The 19,789-nt window shown below is 42.0% G+C and overlaps 1 protein-coding gene across 1 annotated transcript in view; it reads right to left on the bottom strand.

The window, feature by feature from the left end:
* The window catches only part of LOC135551044 (serine/arginine repetitive matrix protein 3-like), a 276,137-nt gene that overhangs the window by 8,440 nt on the left and 247,908 nt on the right, over window positions 1-19,789 (bottom strand). The window contains exon 11 of the mRNA XM_064982419.1: window positions 6,401-6,711. Coding sequence (XP_064838491.1) covers window positions 6,401-6,711 — 311 coding nt within the window. The remainder of the gene's footprint in view (window positions 1-6,400; window positions 6,712-19,789) is intronic.

Raw genomic sequence — 19,789 nt, 5'->3', positions numbered from 1 at the left:
ACCAAGGCCCTTCTCCTGATGGCTCAGGTTGGAGGCATTTCTAGGAAGAGTCTTGGTGGTTCCAAACTCCTTCCATTTAAGATTGGTGGAGGCCAGTGTGTTTTGGGAAGTTCAATGCTGCATACATTTTTTGGTACCCTTCCCCAGATCTATGCCTCAACACAATCCTGTCTCGGATCTCTACGGACAATTCATTCGACCTCATGGCTTGGTTTTTGCTCTGACATGCACTGTCAACTATGGGACTTTATATAGACAGGTGTGTGCCTTTCCAAATCATGTCCAATCAATTGAATTTACCACAGGTGGACTCCAATCAAGTTGTAGAAACATCTCAAGGATGATCAATGGAAACAAGATGAGCTCAATTTCAGGTCTCAAAGCAAAAGGTCTGAATACTTATGTAAAGAAGGTATTTCTGTCTTTTATTTGTAATAAATTTGCACAACAAAATCTGTTTTGCTTTATCATCATGCAGTATTGTGTGTAGATGTATGACTTTAAAACAAATCAATTTTAGAAATGTAACATTAAAAAAACGTGGAAAAAGGGAAGGGGTCTGAATACTTTGAGTGGACTGTTTATATATTATTTTAATTTTTGATTATATTTGTGTTTTCTTGCTGCAACACTCTCAGCACCCCTGCTTCCCACATCTATGTTTGTTATGGTCTGTGGAGTGCATTTTCCTTGCATAATTTAGGTCCATTTGTAGAATTTATGCCAAGGTGTATGAAGGCCTGGCAGCTTGTGATTGTTGCTGCAAGGTGTATGAAAGCTGTTCTGGCAGCTTGTGGTTGCCAAGGTGTATGAAAGCTGCTCTGGCAGCTTGTAGTTTCAAGGTGTATGAAAGCTGTTCTGGCAGCCCAAGGTGTATGAAAGCTGTTCTGGCAGCTTGTGGTTCCAAGGTGTATGAAAGCTGTTCTGGCAGCTTGTGGTTTCAAGGTGTATGAAAGCTGTTCTGGCAGCTTGTGGTTGCCAAGGTGTATGAAAGCTGTTCTGGCAGCTTGTGGTTTCCAGAAATGAAAGCTGGCCCTTCTCCCAAGGTGTATGAAAGCTGTTCTGGCAGCTTGTGGGCCAAGGTGTATGAAAGCTGCTGGCAGCTTGTGGTTGCCAAGGAAGAGCTGTTGTGCTTGTGGTTTCCAAGGTGTATGAAAGCTGTTCTGGCAGCTTGTGGTTGCCAAGGTGTATGAAAGCTGTTCTGGCAGCTTGTGGTTGCCAAGGTGTATGAAAGCTGTTCTGGCAGCTTGTGGTTGCCAAGGTGTATGAAAGCTGTTCTGGCAGCTTGTGTTTGCCAAGGTGTATGAAAGCTGTTCTGGCAGCTTGTTTTGCCAAGGTGTATGAAAGCTGTACTGGCAGCTTGTGTTTGCCAAGGTGTATGAAAGCCTCTGGCAGCTTGTGGTTGCCAAGGTGTATGAAAGCTGTTCTGGCAGCTGTTGGCAGCTTGTGGTTGCCAAGGTGTATGAAAGCTGTTCTGGCAGCTTGTGGACAAGGTGTATGAAAGCTGTTCTGGCAGCTTGTGGTTGCCAAGGTGTATGAAAGCTGTTCTGGCAGCACGCAAGGTGTATGAAAGCTGTTCTGGCAGCTTGTGGTTGCCAAGGTGTATGAAAGCTGTTCTGGCAGCTTGTGTTTGCCAAGGTGTATGAAAGCTGTTCTGGCAGCTTGTGGTTTCCAAGGTGTATGAAAGCTCTTCTGGCAGCTTGTGTTTGCCAAGGTGTATGAAAGCTGTTCTGGCAGCTTGTGGTTTCCAAGGTGTATGAAAGCTGTTCTGGCAGCTTGTGTTTGCCAAGGTGTATGAAAGCTGTTCTGGCAGCTTGTGGTTTCAAGGTGTATGAAAGCTGTTCTGGCAGCTTGTGGTTGCCAAGGTGTATGAAAGCTGTTCTGGCAGCTTGTGGACTCAAGGTGTATGAAAGCTGTTCTGGCAGCTTGTGGAAACATGGCAGCTTGTGGTTCAAGCTGTTCTGGCAGCTTGTGGTTTCAAGGTGTATGAAAGCTGTTCTGGCAAACAAGGTGATGAAAGCTGTTCTGGCAGCTTGTGGTTCCAAGGTGTATGAAAGCTGTTCTGGCAGCTTGTGGTTCAAGGTGTATGAAAGCTGTACTGGCAGCTTGTGGTTGCCAAGGTGTAAAGCTGTAAGGCAGCTTGTGTTTGCCAAGGTGTATGAAAGCTGCTCTGGCAGCTTGTGTTTGCCAAGGTGTATGAAAGCTCTTCTGGCAGCTTGTGTTTGCCAAGGTGTATGAAAGCTGTTTAAGGCAGCTTGTGGTTTCCAAGGTGTATGAAAAAGGTGTATGAAAGCTGTTCTGGCAGCTTGTGGTTGCCAAGGTTATGAAAGCTGTTCTGGCAGCTTGTGGTTGCCAAGGTGTATGAAAGCTGTTCTGGCAGCTTGTGTTTGCCAAGGTGTATGAAAGCTGTTCTGCAACTTTGCCAAATGAAAGCTGTTCTGGCAGCTTGTGTTTGCCAAGGTGTATGAAAGCTGTTCTGGCATGTTGCCAAGGTTATGAAAGCTGTTCTGGCAATTGTGGTTGCCAAGGTGTATGAAAGCTGCTCTGGCAGCTTGTGTTTGCCAAGGTGTATGAAAGCTGTTCTGGCAGCTTTGTATGAAAGCTCTTCTGGGCTTGTGTTTGCCAAGGTGTATGAAAGCTGTTCTGGCAGCTTGTTTTCCAAGGTGTATGAAAGCTGTTTAAGGCAGCTTGTGGTTTCAAGGTGTATGAAAGCTGTTCTGGCAGCTTGTGGTTGCCAAGGTGTATGAAAGCTGTTCTGGCAGCTTGTGGTTTCCAAGGTGTTTGAAAGCTGTTCTGGCAGCTTGTGGTTGCCAAGGTGTATGAAAGCTGTTCTGGCAGCTGGTTTCCAAGGTGTATGAAAGCTGCTCTGGCAGCTTGTGGTTGCCAAGGTGTATGAAAGCTGTTCTGGCATGGCAGCTTGTGGTTGCCAAGGTGTATGAAAGCTGTTCTGGCAGCTTGTGGTTGCCAAGGTGTATGAAAGCTGTTCTGGCAGCTTGTGGTTTGCCAAGGTGTATGAAAGCTGTTCTGGCAGCTTGTGGTTGCCAAGGTGTATGAAAGCTCTTCTGGCAGCTTGTGTTTGCCAAGGTGTATGAAAGCTGTTCTGGCAGCTTGTGGTTGCCAAGGTGTATGAAAGCTGTTCTGGCAGCTTGTGGTTGCCAAGGTGTATGAAAGCTGTTCTGGCAGCTTGTGGTTGCCAAGGTGTATGAAAGCTGTTCTGGCAGCTTGTGGTTGCCAAGGTGTATGAAAGCTGTTCTGGCAGCTTGTGGTTGCCAAGCTTGTGTATGAAAGCTGTTCTGGCAGCTTGTGGTTTCCAAGGTGTATGAAAGCTGCTCTGGCAGCTTGTGGTTTCCAAGGTGTATGAAAGCTGTTCTGGCAGCTTGTGGTTGCCAAGGTGTATGAAAGCTGTTCTGGCAGCTTGTGGTTGCCAAAAGGTGTATGAAAGCTGTTCTGGCAGCTTGTGGTTGCCAAGGTGTATGAAAGCTGTTCTGGCAGCTTGTGAGGTGTATGAAAGCTGCTCTGGCAGCTTGTGTTTGCCAAGGTGTATGAAAGCTGTTCTGGCAGCTTGTGTTTGCCAAGGTGTATGAAAGCTCTTCTGGCAGCTTGTGTTTGCCAAGGTGTATGAAAGCTGTTCTGGCAGCTTGTGGTTGCCAAGGTGTATGAAAGCTCTTCTGCCAAATGAAAGCTGTACTGGCAGCTTGTGGTTAGGTGTATGAAACTGGCAGCTTGTGGTTGCCAAGGTGTGGTTTCCAAGGTGTTTGAAAGCTGTTCTGGCAGCTTGTGTTTGCCAAGGTGTATGAAAGCTGTTCTGGCAGCTTGTGGTTTCAAGGTGGCTGTATGAAAGCTGTTTAAGGGCTTGTGGTTGCAAGGTGTATGAGAGCTGTTCTGGCAGCTTGTGGTTCCAAGGTGTATGAAAGCTGTTCTGGCAGCTTGTGGTTGCCAAGGTGTTTGTAAAGCTGTTCTGGCAGCTTTCTCTGGCAGCTTGTGGTTGCCAAGGTGTATGAAAGCTGTTCTGGCAGCTTGTGGTTTCCAAGGTGTATGAACAAGGTGTATGAAAGCTGTTCTGGCAGCTTGTTGGTATGAAAGCAAGGTGTATGAAAGCTGTTCTGGCAGCTTGTGGTTGCCAAGGTGTATGAAAGCTCTTCTGGCAGCAAGGTGTATGAAAGCTGTTCTGGCAGCTTGTGGTTGCCAAGGTGTATGAAAGCTGTTCTGGCAGCTTGTGGTTGCCAAGGTGTATGAAAGCTGTTCTGGCAGCTTGTGGTTGCCAAGGTGTATGAAAGCTGTTCTGGCAGCTTGTGGTTGCCAAGGTGTATGAAAGCTGTTCTGGCAGCTTCAAGGTGTATGAAAGGTTCTGGCAGCTTGTGTTTGCCAAGGTGTATGAAAGCTGTTCTGGCAGCTTGTGTTTGCCAAGGTGTATGGAAAGCTGTTCTGGCAGCTTGTGGTTTCCAAGGTGTATGAAAGCTCTTCTGGCAGCTTGTGTTTGCCAAGGTGTATGAAAGCTGTTCTGGCAGCTTGTGGTTGCCAAGGTGTATGAAAGCTGTTCTGGCAGCTTGTGGTTTAAGGTGTATGAAAGCTGTTCTGGCAGCTTGTGGTTGCCAAGGTGTATGAAAGCTGTTCTGGCAGCTTGTGGTTGCCAAAAGGTGTATGAAAGCTGTTCTGGCAGCTTGTGGTTGCCAAGGTGTATGAAAGCTGTTCTGGCAGCTTGTGGTTGCCAAGGTGTATGAAAGCTGTTCTGGCAGCTTGTGGCTTGTGGTTGCCAAGGTGTATGAAAGCTGTTCTGGCAGCTTGTGGCAGCTGAAAGCTGTGGCTTGTGGTTTCCAAGGTGTATGAAAGCTGTTCTGGCAGCTTGTGGTTGCCAAGGTGTATGAAAGCTGTTCTGGCAGCTTGTGGTTGCCAAGGTGTATGAAAGCTGTTCTGGCAGCTTGTGGTTGCCAAGGTGTATGAAAGCTGTTCTGGCAGCTTGTGGTTTGCAAGGTGTATGAAAAGGTGTGAAATGAAAGCTGTTCTGGCAGCTTGTGGTTGCCAAGGTGTATGAAAGCTGTTCTGGCAGCTTGTGGTTGCCAAGGTGTATGAAAGCTGTTCTGGCAGCTTGTGGTTGCCAAGGTGTATGAAAGCTGTTCTGGCAGCTTGTGGTTGCCAAGGTGTATGAAAGCTGACTGGCAGCTTGTGGTTTCCAAGGTGTATGAAAGCTGTTCTGGCAGCTTGTGGTTGCCAAGGTGTATGAAAGCTGTTCTGGCAGCTTGTGGTTGCCAAGGTGTATGAAAGCTGTTCTGGCAGCTTGTGGTTTCCAAGGTGTATGAAAGCTGCTCTGGCAGCTTGTGGTTGCCAAGGTGTATGAAAGCTGTTCTGGCAGCTTGTGGTTGCCAAGGTGTATGAAAGCTCTTCTGGCAGCTTGTGTTTGCCAAGGTGTATGAAAGCTGTTCTGGCAGCTTGTGGTTGCCAAGGTGTATGAAAGCTCTTCTGGCAGCTTGTGTTTGCCAAGGTGTATGAAAGCTGCTCTGGCAGCTTGTGGTTGCCAAGGTGTATGAACGCTGTACTGGCAGCTTGTGGTTGCCAAGGTGTATGAAAGCTGTTCTGGCAGCTTGTGTTTGCCAAGGTGTATGAAAGCTGTTCTGGCAGCTTGTGGTTGCCAAGGTGTATGAAAGCTGTTCTGGCAGCTTGTTTCCAAGGTGTATGAAAGCTGTTCTGGCAGCTTGTGGTTGCCAAGGTGTATGAAAGCTGCTCTGGCAGCTTGTGGTTTCCAAGGTGTATGAAAGCTGTTCTGGCAGCTTGTGGTTGCCAAGGTGTATGAAAGCTGTTCTGGCAGCTTGTGGTTTCCAAGGTGTATGAAAGCTGTTCTGGCAGCTTGTGGTTGCCAAGGTGTATGAAAGCTGTACTGGCAGCTTGTGGTTGCCAAGGTGTATGAAAGCTGTTCTGGCAGCTTGTGGTTGCCAAACATCCTTTTAAGACATTTATGTTGGTGTTTCCTTTATTTTGGCAGTTACCTTGTAGGCGCTTGTGATACAATGTTATCCACAGTAATTTATTTGAAACTTTTTGAAATTATGCTCTCTCGTGTATTTAGAACATTGTGGTTGGATAAAAACAAAAACTCTCATAATACTGGAATTATTTTAGATTTTTTTTGCCTCTTGGGCTTGGGAGCAGCCCCTGACTCAAACAATTGACCAGTCACATTTATTTATCATTCAATTTTTTGGGTGGGGATTTTTTATGAATCGGTTACCCAATCAGTGCACTACCGGTCATGTAATCATTTTTTTTAAGTAACTTTTTTTTACTGCTTCTTGGGCTTCCATGGGCCGGTGCTCAGGGGTTTAAACTCCAGTAATTCCCTGCATTAATCCGGCCCTGTCAATGGTAAAGGTTATGTCAGTATGAGCGGTCCAATCTCTCTGCTTACTTCTTCTGGTGAGAGCTCTTTTCTCTGTGAGGATGCAGGTTATGTTGAGAGTGGGCGGAGTCACTGCTGTGAGTCGGTGAATGGGAGCGCTTCCCCTGGACTCTGTGACCTCTGTGACCTCCCCATCTCCCTGATGACCCCAGGTCCGTCGTCTGCCTGTCCTCCCCATGTAAGGCCTCTCCAGCCTGGGCAGCAGTACTTCTTGGGGCCCTGTAGAGGGCAGTGTGGGCCTTGTTCTCTCCTCCTCTCAGTTGTGGCAGAATCATGGTCGACTGGGCTCCCGGAGAAACAGCAGTCAGCATTCTCAGCTTCTGTAGAGAGATGATAACCAACAAACGAAAAAAAAGAACCAAAGACAAAACAGAAGAAGAAGGGGAAGAAATGGCCTTAGAGTTTGTCACAGTGGAGGGTTTGAGTGCTACGGTGTACTTGCCAAAAGAGGGTCAACATCTAAAAGAAAAGATCTAGGTTTCTTTCTTGATATGGCTTATAGACAGTCCTCTATGGTACAACGCATGCAATACTTTGGCATGCAAAACCATAATGAGACGGAGAAATCATAATCCCAATAAGAAACAAACAAATAAAACTAGAAGAGGGAGAGGAAGAATGGTAAACAATATCAAATGAACAAATAAAGTTAAAGAGCAGAGAGGAGAACAGAGAAGAAAAGAGAAAGGAGAGTAGAGAGTTACAGTAGAGAGAGCTACAGTAGAGAGAGTTACAGTAGAGAGAGTAGAGAGTTACAGTAGAGAGAGTAGAGAGTTACAGTAGAGAGAGTAGAGAATTACAGTAGATAGAGTAGAGAGAGTTACAGTAGAGAGAGTAGAGAGAGTTACAGTAGCTAGAGTAGAGAGAGTACAGAGAGTTACAGTAGAGAGAGTAGAGAGAGTTACAGTAGAGAGAGTAGAGAGTTACAGTAGCTAGAGTAGAGAGAGTACAGAGAGTTACAGTAGAGAGAGTAGAGAGAGTTACAGTACAGAGTTACAGTAGAGAGTTACAGTAGAGAGAGTAGTGAGTTACAGTAGAGAGTTACAGTAGAGAGAGTAGAGAGTTACAGTAGAGTAGAGTTACAGTAGAGCTACAGTAGAGAGAGTTACAGTAGACAGAGTTACAGTAGAGAGTAACAGTAGAGAGTTGCAGTAGAGAGAGTAGAGATTTACAGTAGAGAGAGTTCCAGTAGAGAGTTCCAGTAGAGAGAGATACAGTAGAGAGAGTTACAGTAGAGAGAGTTACAGTAGAGAGAGTTACAGTAGAGAGTTACAGTAGAGAGAGATACAGTAGAGAGAGTTACAGTAGAGCGAGTTACAGTAGAGAGAGATACAGTAGAGAGAGTTACAGTAGAGAGAGTTACAGTAGAGAGAGTTACAGTAGAGAGTTACAGTAGAGAGAGTTACAGTAGAGAGAGTTACAGTAGAGAGTTACAGTAGAGAGTTACTGTAGAGAGAGTTACAGTAGAGAGAGTTACAGTAGAGAGTAGAAAGTTACAGTAGTGAGAGTTACAGTAGAGAGTTACAGTAGAGTAGAGAGTTACAGTAGTAGAGAGAGTTACAGTAGCTAGAGAGTAGAGAGTTACAGTTATAGAGAGTTACAGAGAGTTAGAGAGAGTAGTGAGTTACAGTAGAGAGAGTTACAGTAGAGGAGAGTTACAGTAGAGAGTAGAGAGTTACAGTAGCTAGAGAGAGAGAGTTACAGTAGAGAGTAGAGAGTTACAGTAGAGAGAGTTACAGTAGAGAGTTACAGTAGAGAGTGAGTTACAGTAGAGAGAGTTACAGTGTAGAGATAGTTACAGTAGAGTAGAGTTACAGTTACAGTAGAGAGAGTTAGTAGACAGAGTTACAGTAGAGAGTAACAGTAGAGAGTTACAGTAGAGAGAGTAGAGAGTTACAGTAGAGAGAGAGCTAGAGAGTTCCAGTAGAGAGAGATACAGTAGAGAGAGTTACAGTAGAGAGAGTAGTGAGTTACAGTAGAGAGAGTTACAGAGAGAGAGATACAGTAGAGAGTTACAGTAGAGCGAGTTACAGTAGAGAGAGTTACAGTAGAGAGAGTTACAGTAGAGAGTTACAGTAGAGAGAGCTACAGTAGAGAGAGTTACAGTAGAGAGAGTTACAGTAGAGAGAGTAGAGAGTTACAGTAGAGAGTAGAGAGTTACAGTAGAGAGTAGAGTTACTGTAGAGAGTTACAGTAGAGAGAGTTACAGTAGAGAGAGTAGAAAGTTACAGTAGAGAGAGTTACAGTAGGGAGTTACAGTAGAGAGTTACAGTAGAGAGAGTTACAGTAGAGACAGTTACAGTAGAGTGTTACAGTAGAGAGTTACAGTAGAGAGTTACAGTAAAGAGTTACAGGAGAGAGTGTTACAGGAGTAGTAGAGAGTTACAGTAGAGAGAGTAGATAGTTACAGTAGAGAGAGTAACAGTAGAGAGAGTAGATAGTTCCAGTAGAGAGAGTAGAGAGTTACAGTAGAGAGTAGAGTTACAGTAGAGTAGAGTTACAGTAGAGAGAGTTACAGTAGAGAGAGTAGAAAGTTACAGTAGAGAGAGTTACAGTAGAGAGTTACAGTAGAAAGAGTAGAGAGAGTTACAGTAGAGGGAGTTACAGTAGAGAGTTACAGTAGAGAGTTACAGTAGAGAGAGTAGAGTTACAGTAGAGAGAGTAGAGAGTTACAGTAGAGAGTAGAGTTACAGTAGAGAGTAGAGTTACAGTAGAGAGAGTTACAGAGAGAGAGTAGAAAGTTACAGTAGAGAGTTACAGTAGAGAGTAACAGTACAAAGTTACAGTAGAGAGAGTTACAGTAGAGAGAGTTACAGTAGAGTTACAGTAGAGAGTTACAGTAGAGAGAGTAGAGAGTTACAGTAGAGAGAATTACAGTAGAGTTACAGTAGAGAGTTACAGTAGAGAGTAGAGAGTTACAGTAGAGAGAGTTACAGTAGAGAGTTACAGTAGAGAAAGTAGTGAGTTACAGTAGAGAGAGTTACAGTAGAGAGTTACAGAGAGAGTAGAGAGTTACAGTAGAGAGTAGATAGTTACAGTAGAAAGAGTAGAGAGTTACAGTAGAGAGAGTAGATAGTTACAGTAGAGAGTTACAGTAGAGAGAGTTACAGTAAAGAGAGTAGAAAGTTACAGTAGAGAGAGTTAGAGAGTTACAGTACAGAGTTACAGTAGAGAGTTACAGTAGACAGTAGATAGTTACAGTAGAGAGAGTAGAGAGAGTTACAGTAGAGAGAGTAGATAGTTACACAGTAGAGAGTTACAGTAGAGTAGAGTTACAGTACAGAGAGTAGACTTACAGTAGAGAGAGTTACAGTAGAGAGTAGAAAGTTACAGTAGAGAGAGTTACAGTAGAAAGTTACAGTAGAGAGAGTTACAGTAGAGAGTTACAGTAGAGTTAAGTAGAAAGTTACAGTAGAGAGTTACAGTAGAGAGAATTACAGTAGAGAGTTACAGTAGAGAGTTACAGTAGAGAAAGAGAGTTACAGTAGAGAGAGTTACAGTAGAGAGAGTTACAGGAGAGAGTAGAGAGTTACAGTAGAGAGTAGAGTTACAGTAGAGAGTTACAGTAGAGAGAGTAGAGTTACAGTAGAGTAGAGAGAGTTACAGTAAAGAGAGTAGAGTTACAGTAGAGAGAGAGAGTTACAGTACAGAGAGTTACAGTAGAGAGTTATAGTATAGAGTAGAGAGTTACAGTAGAGAAGTTACAGTTGAGAGTTACAGTAGAGAGTAGAGAGTTACAGTAGAGAGAGTTACAGTAGAGAGATTAGAGAGTTACAGTAGAGAGAGTTACAGTGGAGAGAGTTACAGTAGAGAGAGTTACAGTAGAGAGAGTTACAGTGGAGAGAGATACAGTAGAGAGAGTTACAGTAGAGAGAGCTACAGTAGAGAGAGTTACAGTAGAGAGAGTGACAGTAGAGAGAGTAGAGTTACAGTAGAGAGTAGAGAGTTACAGTAGAGAGTGGAGTTACAGTACAGAGAGTAGAGTTACAGTAGAGAGAGTTACAGTAGAGAGAGTTACAGTAGAGAGAGTAGAAAGTTACAGTAGAGAGAGTTACAGTAGAGTTACAGTAGAGAGTTACAGTAGAGAGAGTAGTGAGTTACAGTAGAGAGAGTTACAGTAGAGAGAGTTACAGGAGAGAGTAGAGAGTTACAGTAGAGAGAGTAGAGAGAGTTACAGTAGAGAGAGTATATAGTTACAGTAGAGAGAGTTGAGAGAGTTACAGTAGAGAGAGTAGAAAGTTACAGTAGAGAGAGTAGAGAGTTACAGTAGAGAGAGTAGAGAGTTACAGTAGAGAGAGTAGAGAGTTACAGTAGAGAGAGTAGATAGTTACAGTCGAGAGATTCGAGTGAGTTACAGTAGAGTAGAGAGTTACAGTAGAGAGTTACAGTAGAGAGTTACAGAGAGTTACAGTAGAGAGAGTTACAGTAGAGAGTTACAGTAGAGAGAGTTACAGTAGAGAGTTACAGTAGAGAGTTACAGTAGAGAGAGTGGAGAGAGTTACAGTAGAGAGTTCCAGTAGAGAGTATAGTTACAGTAGAGAGTTACAGTAGAGAGAGTTACAGTAGAGAGATTAGAGAGTTACAGTAGAGAGAGTTACAGTAGAGAGAGTTACAGTAGAGAGTTACAGTAGAGAGAGTTACAGTAGAGAGAGTTACAGTAGAGAGAGTTACAGTAGAGAGAGCTACAGTAGAGAGAGTTACAGTAGAGAGTTACAGTAGAGAGTAGTAGAGTTACAGTAGAGAGAGAGTGGAGTTACAGTACAGAGAGTAGAGTTACAGTAGAGAGAGTTACAGTAGAGAGTTACAGTAGAGAGAGTAGAAAGTTACAGTAGAGAGAGTTACAGTAGAGAGTTACAGTAGAGAGTTACAGTAGAAAGAGTTACAGTAGAGAGTTACAGTAGAGAGAGTAGAGAGTTACAGTAGAGAGTTACAGTAGAGAGAGTTACAGTACAGAGAGTAGAGTTACAGTAGAGAGAGTTACAGTAGAGAGAGAGAGTTACAGTAGAGAGAGAGAGTTACAGTAGAGAGAGTTACAGTAGAGAGTTACAGTAGAGAGTACAGTTACAGAGAGAGTTACAGTAGAGAGTTACAGTAGAGAGAGTTACAGTAGAGAGAGTTACAGTAGAGAGTTACAGTAGATAGAGTAGAGAGTTACAGTAGAGAGTTACAGTAGAGAGAGTTACAGTAGAGAGTTACAGGAGAGAGTAGAGAGTTACAGTAGAGAGAGTAGATAGTTACAGTAGAGAGTTACAGTAGAGAGTAGAGTTACAGTACAGAGAGTAGAGTTACAGTAGAGAGAGTTACAGTAGAGAGAGTAGAAAGTTACAGTAGAGAGAGTTACAGTAGAGAGTTACAGTAGAAAGTTACAGTAGAGAGTTACAGAAGAGAGTTACAGTAGAGAGAGTAGAGAGAGTTACAGTAGAGTAGATAGTTACAGTAGAGAGATTAGAGAGAGTTACAGTAGAGAGTAGAGTTACAGTACAGAGAGAGAGTTACAGTAGAGAGTTACAGTAGAGAGAGTAGAGAGTTACAGTAGAGAGAGTTACAGTAGAGAGTTAAAGTAGAAAGTTACAGTAGAGAGAGTTACAGTAGAGTTACAGTAGAGAGTTACAGTAGAGAGAGTAGAGAGTTACAGTAGAGAGAATTACAGTAGAGAGTTACAGTAGAGAGTTACAGTAGAGTTAAGTAGTGAGTTACAGTAGAGAGAGTTACAGTAGAGAGAGTTACAGGAGAGAGTAAAGAGTTACAGTAGAGAGTAGATAGTTACAGTAGAGAGAGAGAGAGAGTTACAGTAGAGAGAGTAGATAGTTACAGTAGAGAGAGTAGAGAGTTACAGTAAAGAGAGTAGAAAGTTACAGTAGAGAGAGTAGAGAGTTACAGTACAGAGAGTTACAGTAGAGAGAGTTACAGTAGAGATACAGTAGAGAGAGTTACAGTAGAGAGAGTTACAGTAGAGAGAGCTACAGTAGAGATAGTTACAGTAGAGAGAGTAGAGAGTTACAGTAGAGAGTAGAGAGATACAGTAGAGAGTGGAGTTACAGTACAGAGAGAGAGTTACAGTAGAGAGTTACAGTGGAGAGAGTTACAGTAGAGAGAGTAGAAAGTTACAGTAGAGAGAGTTACAGTAGAGAGAGTTACAGTAGAGAGAGTTACAGTAGAGAGAGTTACAGTAGAGAGAGTTACAGTAGAGAGTTACAGTAGAGAGTAGAGAGTTACAGTAGAGAGTGGAGTTACAGTACAGAGAGTAGAGTTACAGTAGAGAGTTACAGTAGAGAGTTACAGTAGAGTAGAGTTACAGTAGAGAGAGTTACAGTAGAGAGTTACAGTAGAGAGTTACAGTAGAAAGAGTTACAGTAGAGAGTTACAGTAGTGAGTTACAGTAGAGAGTTACATTAGAGAGAGTTACAGTACAGAGAGTAGAGTTACAGTAGAGAGAGTTACAGTAGAGAGAGTTACAGTAGAGAGAGTTACAGTAGAGAGAGTTACAGTAGAGAGAGTTACAGTAGTGAGAGTTATAGTAGAGAGTTACAGTAGAGAGAGTTACAGTAGAGAGTTACAGTAGAGAGAGTTACAGTAGATAGAGTAGAGAGTTACAGTAGAGAGTTACAGTAGAGAGAGTTACAGTAGAGAGAGTTACAGGAGAGAGTAGAGAGTTACAGTACAGAGAGTAGAGTTACAGTAGAGAGTAGAGAGCTACAGTAGAGAGAGTTACAGTAGAGAGAGTTACAGTAGAGAGAGTTACAGAGAGAGTAGAAAGTTACAGTAGAGAGAGTTACAGTAGAGAGTTACAGTAGAGAGTTACAGTAGAGAGAGTTACAGTAGAGAGTTACAGAAGAGAGTTACAGTAGAGAGAGTTACAGTAGAGAGAGTAGAGAGTTACAGTAGAGAGAGTTACAGTAGAGAGAGTTACAGTAGAGAGTAGAGTTACAGAGAGAGTTACAGTAGAGAGAAAGTTACAGTAGAGAGTTAGAGAGTTACAGTAGAGTTACAGTAGAGAGAGTTACAGTAGAGTTACAGTAGAGAGTTACAGTAGAGAGAGTAGAGAGTTACAGTAGAGAGTTACAGTAGAGAGTTACAGTAGAGAGAGAAAGAGTTACAGTAGAGAGTTACAGTAGAGAGAGTTACAGGAGTTAGAGTAGAGAGTTACAGTAGAGAGTAGAGTTACAGAGAGAGAGTAGAGAGTTACAGTAGAGAGAGTTAGTTACAGTAGAGAGAGTAGAGAGTTACAGTAAAGAGAGTAGAAAGTTACAGTAGAGAGAGTAGAGAGTTACAGTACAGAGAGTTACAGTAGAGAGAGTTACAGTAGAGAGAGATACAGTAGAGAGAGTTACAGTAGAGAGAGTTACAGTAGAGAGTTACAGTAGAGAGAGTGACAGTAGAGAGAGTAGAGAGTTACAGTAGAGAGTAGAGAGTTACAGTAGAGAGTTACAGTAGAGAGTTACAGTAGAGAGAGTTACAGTGGAGAGAGTTACAGTAGAGAGAGTAGAAAGTTACAGTAGAGAGAGAGAGTTACAGTAGAGAGTTACAGTAGAGAGTTACAGTAGAGAGAGTAGTGAGTTACAGTAGAGAGAGTTATAGTAGAGAGAGTTACAGTAGTGAGTTACAGTAGAGAGTTACAGTAGAGAGAGTTATAGGAGAGAGTAGAGAGTTACAAGTAGAGAGTTACAGTAGAGTAGAGAGTTACAGTAGAGAGAGTTACAGTAGAGTAGAGAGTTACAGTAGAGAGTTACAGTAGAGAGTTACAGTAGAGAGTAGAGAGTTACAGTAGAGTTACAGTAGAGAGTTACAGTAGAGAGAGTTACAGTAGAGAGAGTTACAGTAGAGAGAGTTACAGTAGAGAGAGTTACAGTAGAGAGAGTAGAGAGTTACAGTAGAGAGTTACAGTAGAGAGAGTTACAGTAGAGAGAGAGAGTTACAGTAGAGAGAGTTACAGTAGAGAGAGTTACAGTAGAGAGAGTTACAGTAGAGAGTTACAGTAGAGAGAGTAGAGAGTTACAGTAGAGAGAGTTACAGTAGAGAGTTACAGTAGAGAGAGTAGTGAGTTACAGTAGAGAGAGTTACAGTAGAGAGAGTTACAGTACAGAGAGTAGAGTAGAGTTACAGTAGAGAGAGTTACAGTAGAGAGTTACAGTAGAGAGTTACAGTAGAGTTACAGTAGAGAGTTACAGTAGAGTTACAGTAGAGAGTTACAGTAGAGAGAGTAGAGAGTTACAGTAGAGAGAGTAGATAGTTACAGTAGAGAGAGTTACAGTAGAGAGTAGAGTTACAGTACAGAGAGTAGAGTTACAGTAGAGAGAGTTACAGTAGAGAGAGTAGAGAGTTACAGAGAGAGAGTTACAGTTGCAGAGAGAGTTACAGTAGAGTTAGTAGAGAGTTACAGTAGAGTAGAGAGTTACAGTAGAGAGAGAGAGAGTTACAGTAGAGAGTTACAGTAGAGAGTTACAGTAGAGAGTTACAGTAGAGAGTTAGTAGAGAGAGTTACAGAGAGAGAGTTACAGTAGAGAGAGTTACAGGAGAGAGTAGAGAGTTACAGTAGAGAGTAGATAGTTACAGTAGAGAGGAGTTACAGTAAGAGAGTAGAAAGTTACAGTAGAGAGAGTTACAGTACAGAGAGAGTAGAGAGTTACAGTAGAGAGAGTAGAAAGTTACAGTAGAGAGAGTTACAGTAGAGTTACAGTAGAGAGTTACAGTAGAGAGAGTTACAGTAGAGAGTTACAGTAGAGAGTTACAGTAGAGAGAGTAGTGAGTTACAGTAGAGAGAGTTACAGTAGAGAGTTACAGTAGAGAGTTACAGTAGAGAGAGAGAGAGTTACAGTAGAGAGTTATAGTTACAGTAGAGAGAGTTAGAGAGTTACAGTAGAGAAAGTTACAGTAGAGAGAGTAGAGAGTTACAGTAGAGAGAGAGAGAGTTACAGTAGAGAGTTACAGTAGAGAGAGTAGATAGTTACAGTCGAGAGATAGAGAGTTACAGTAGAGAGAGTAGAGAGTTACAGTAGAGAGTTACAGAGAGTAGAGAGTTACAGTAGGGAGAGTAGAGTTACAGTAGAGAGTTACAGTAGAGAGTTACAGTAGAGAGAGTTACATTAGAGAGTTACAGTAGAGAGTTACAGTAGAGAGTTACAGTAGAGAGTTACAGTAGAGAGTTACAGTAGAGAGAGTTACAGTAGAGAGTAGAGAGTTACAGTAGAGAGTTACAGAAGAGAGAGAGTTACAGTAGAGAGAGTTACAGTAGAGAGAGTTACAGTAGAGAGAGTTACAGTAGAGAGAGTAGAGAGAGTTACAGTAGAGAGAGTTACAGTAGAGAGAGTTACAGTAGGAGAGAGTTACAGTAGAGAGAAGAGTTACAGTAGAGAGTAGAGAGTTACAGTAGAGAGTGGAGTTACAGAGAGTAGAGTTACAGTAGAGAGTTACAGTAGAGAGTTACAGTAGAGAGAGTAGAAAGTTACAGTAGAGAGAGAGTTACAGAGAGAGTTACAGTAGAGAGTTACAGTAGAGAGAGTTACAGTAGAGAGAGTTACAGTAGAGAGAGTTACAGTAGAGAGTGGAGTTACAGTACAGAGAGTAGAGTTACAGTAGAGAGTTACAGTAGAGAGTTACAGTAGAGAGAGTTACAGTAGAGAGAGTTACAGTAGAGAGTTACAGTAGAGAGAGTAGAGTTACAGTAGAGAGAGTTACAGTAGAGAGTTACAGTAGAGAGAGTTACAGTAGAGAGAGTTACAGTAGAGAGTTACAGTAGAGAGTTACAGTAGAGAGTTACAGTAGAGAGAGTTACAGTAGAGAGTTACAGGAGAGAGTAGAGAGTTACAGTAGAGAGAGTAGATAGTTACAGAGTTAGAGTAGAGAGTTACAGTAGAGTAGAGTTACAGTACAGAGAGAGAGTTACAGTAGAGAGAGTTACAGTAGAGAGAGTTAAAGTTACAGTAGAGAGAGTTACAGTAGAGAGTTACAGTAGAGAGTTACAGTAGAGAGTTACAGAAGAGAGTTACAGTAGAGAGAGTAGAGAGTTACAGTAGAGAGAGTAGATAGTTACAGTAGAGAGTTAGAGAGAGTTACAGTAGAGAGAGAGTTACAGTACAGAGAGTAGAGTTACAGTAGAGAGAGTTACAGTAGAGAGAGTTAGTTACAGTAGAGAGAGTTACAGTAGAGAGTTACAGTAGAAAGTTACAGTAGAGAGAGTTACAGTAGAGTTACAGTAGAGAGTTACAGTAGAGAGAGTAGAGAGTTACAGTAGAGAGAGTTACAGTAGAGAGTTACAGTAGAGAGTTACAGTAGAGAAAGTAGTGAGTTACAGTAGAGAGAGTTACAGTAGAGAGAGTTACAGGAGAGAGTAGAGAGTTACAGTAGAGAGTAGATAGTTACAGTAGAAAGAGTAGAGAGAGTTACTGTAGAGAGAGTAGATAGTTACAGTAGAGAGAGTAGAGAGAGTTACAGTAAAGAGAGTATAAAGTTACAGTAGAGAGAGTAGAGAGTTACAGTACAGAGAGTTACAGTAGAGAGAGTTACAGTAGAGAGAGTTACAGTAGAGAGAGTTACAGTAGAGAGAGTTACAGTAGAGAGAGTTACAGTAGAGAGAGTGACAGTTAGAGAGAGTAGAGAGTTACAGTAGAGAGTAGAGAGTTACAGTAGAGAGTGGAGTTACAGTACAGAGAGTAGAGTTACAGTAGAGAGAGTTACAGTGGAGAGAGTTACAGTAGAGAGTAGAAAGTTACAGTAGAGAGAGTTACAGTAGAGAGTTACAGTAGAGAGTTACAGTAGAGAGTTACAGTAGAGAGAGTTACAGTAGAGAGAGTTACAGTAGAGAGTAGAGAGTTACAGTAGAGAGAGTTACAGTAGAGAGAGTAGAGTTACAGTAGAGAGTTACAGTAGAGAGAGTTACAGTAGAGTAGAGTTACAGTAGAGAGAGTTACAGTAGAGAGTTACAGTAGAGAGTTACAGTAGAGAGTTACAGTAGAGAGTTACAGTAGAGAGTAGAGAGTTACAGTAGAGAGTTACAGTAGAGAGAGTTACAGTAGAGAGTAACAGTAGAGAGTTACAGTAGAGGGAGTAGAGAGTTACAGTAGAGAGAGTTACAGTAGAGAGTTACAGTAGAGAGAGTTACAGTAGAGAGAGTTACAGTAGTGAGAGTTACAGTAGAGAGTTACAGTAGAGAGAGTTACAGTAGAGAGTTATAGTAGAGAGTTACAGTAGATAGAGTAGAGAGTTACAGTAGAGAGTTACAGTAGAGAGAGTTACAGTAGAGAGAGTTACAGGAGAGAGTAGAGAGTTACAGTAGAGAGAGTAGATAGTTACAGTAGAGAGAGAGAGTTACAGTAGAGAGTAGGAGTTACAGTACAGAGAGAGAGTTACAGTAGAGAGAGTTACAGTAGAGAGAGTAGAAAGTTACAGTAGAGAGAGTTACAGTAGAGAGTTACAGTAGAGAAGTTACAGTGAGAGAGTTACAGTAGAGAGTTACAGTAGAGAGTTACAGTAGAGAGAGTAGAGAGAGTTACAGTAGAGAGTTACAGTAGAGAGAGAGAGTTACAGTAGAGAGAGTAGAGAGTTACAGTAGAGAGAGTTACAGTAGAGAGAGTAGAGAGAGTTACAGTAGAGTTAGAGTAGAGAGTTACAGTAGAGAGTTACAGTAGAGAGAGTAGAGAGTTACAGTAGGGAGAGAGAGTTACAGTAGAGAGAGTTACAGTAGAGAGTTACAGTAGAGAGAGTTACAGTAGAGAGTTACAGTAGAGAGAGTTAGAGAGTTACAGTAGAGAGAGTTACAGTAGAGAGTTCCAGTAGAGAGAGTTACAGTAGAGAGTTACAGTAGAGAGTTACAGAAGAGAGTAGAGAGTTACAGTAGAGAGAGTTACAGTAGAGAGAGTTACAGTAGAGAGTTACAGTAGAGAGAGTTACAGTAGAGAGTTACAGAGTTACAGTAGAGAGAGTTACAGTAGAGAGAGTTACAGTAGAGAGAGTAGAGTTACAGTAGAGTAGAGAGAGTTACAGTAGAGAGTGGAGTTACAGTACAGAGAGTTAGAGTTAGAGAGATTAGAGAGTTACAGTAGAGAGAGTTACAGTAGAGAGAGTAGAAAGTTACAGTAGAGAGTTACAGTAGAGAGTTACAGTAGAAAGAGTTACAGTAGAGAGAGTTACAGTAGAGAGAGTAGTGAGTTACAGTAGAGAGTTACAGTAGAGAGTGGAGTTACAGTACAGAGAGTAGAGTTACAGTAGAGAGAGTTACAGTAGAGAGTTACAGTAGAGAGAGTAGAGTTACAGTAGAGAGAGTTACAGAGAGAGTTACAGTAGAGAGAAAGTTACAGTAGAGAGAGTTACAGTAGAGAGTTACAGTAGAGAGTTACAGTAGAGAGAGTTACAGTAGAGAGTTACAGTAGATAGAGTAGAGAGTTACAGTAGAGAGTTACAGTAGAGAGTTACAGTAGAGAGAGTTACAGTAGAGAGTAGAGAGTTACAGTAGAGAGAGTAGATAGTTACAGTAGAGAGTAGAGAGTTACAGTAGAGAGTAGAGTTACAGTACAGAGAGTAGAGTTACAGTAGAGAGAGTTACAGTAGAGAGTAGAGAGTTACAGTAGAGAGAGTTACAGTAGAGAGTTACAGTAGTGAGTTACAGTAGAGAGTTACAGAAGAGAGTTACAGTAGAGAGAGTAGAGAGTTACAGTAGAGAGAGTAGATAGTTACAGTAGAGAGATTAGAGAGTTACAGTAGAGAGTAGAGTTACAGTACAGAGAGTAGAGTTACAGTAGAGAGAGTTACAGTAGAGAGAGTAGAAAGTTACAGTAGAGAGAGTTACAGTAGAGAGTTAAAGTAGAAAGTTACAGTAGAGAGAGTTACAGTAGAGTTACAGTAGAGAGTTACAGTAGAGAGAGTAGAGAGTTACAGTAGAGAGAATTACAGTAGAGAGTTACAGTAGAGAGTTACAGTAGAGAAAGTAGTGAGTTACAGTAGAGAGAGTTACAGTAGAGAGAGTTACAGGAGAGTAGTAAAGAGTTACAGAGAGTAGATAGTTACAGTAGAGAGAGTAGAGAGTTACAGTAGAGAGAGTAGATAGTTACAGTAGAGAGAGTAGAGAGAGTTACAGTAAAGAGTTAGAGAGTTACAGTAGAGAGAGAGAGAGTTACAGTAGAGAGTTACAGTAGAGAGAGTTACAGTAGAGAGAGATACAGTAGAGAGAGTTACAGTAGAGAGAGCTACAGTAGAGAGAGTTACAGTAGAGAGAGTGACAGTAGAGAGAGTAGAGAGTTACAGTAGAGAGTAGAGAGTTACAATAGAGAGTGGAGTTACAGTACAGAGAGTAGAGTTACAGTAGAGAGAGTTACAGTGGAGAGAGTTACAGTAGAGAGAGTAGAAAGTTACAGTAGAGAGAGTTACAGTAGAGAGTTACAGTAGAGAGAGTTACAGTAGAGAGAG

The sequence above is a fragment of the Oncorhynchus masou genome, chromosome 12, assembly GCF_036934945.1.
Source record: "Oncorhynchus masou masou isolate Uvic2021 chromosome 12, UVic_Omas_1.1, whole genome shotgun sequence".
Lineage (NCBI taxonomy): Eukaryota > Metazoa > Chordata > Actinopteri > Salmoniformes > Salmonidae > Oncorhynchus > Oncorhynchus masou.
This window is presented reverse-complemented; position numbering and strand designations above follow the sequence as displayed.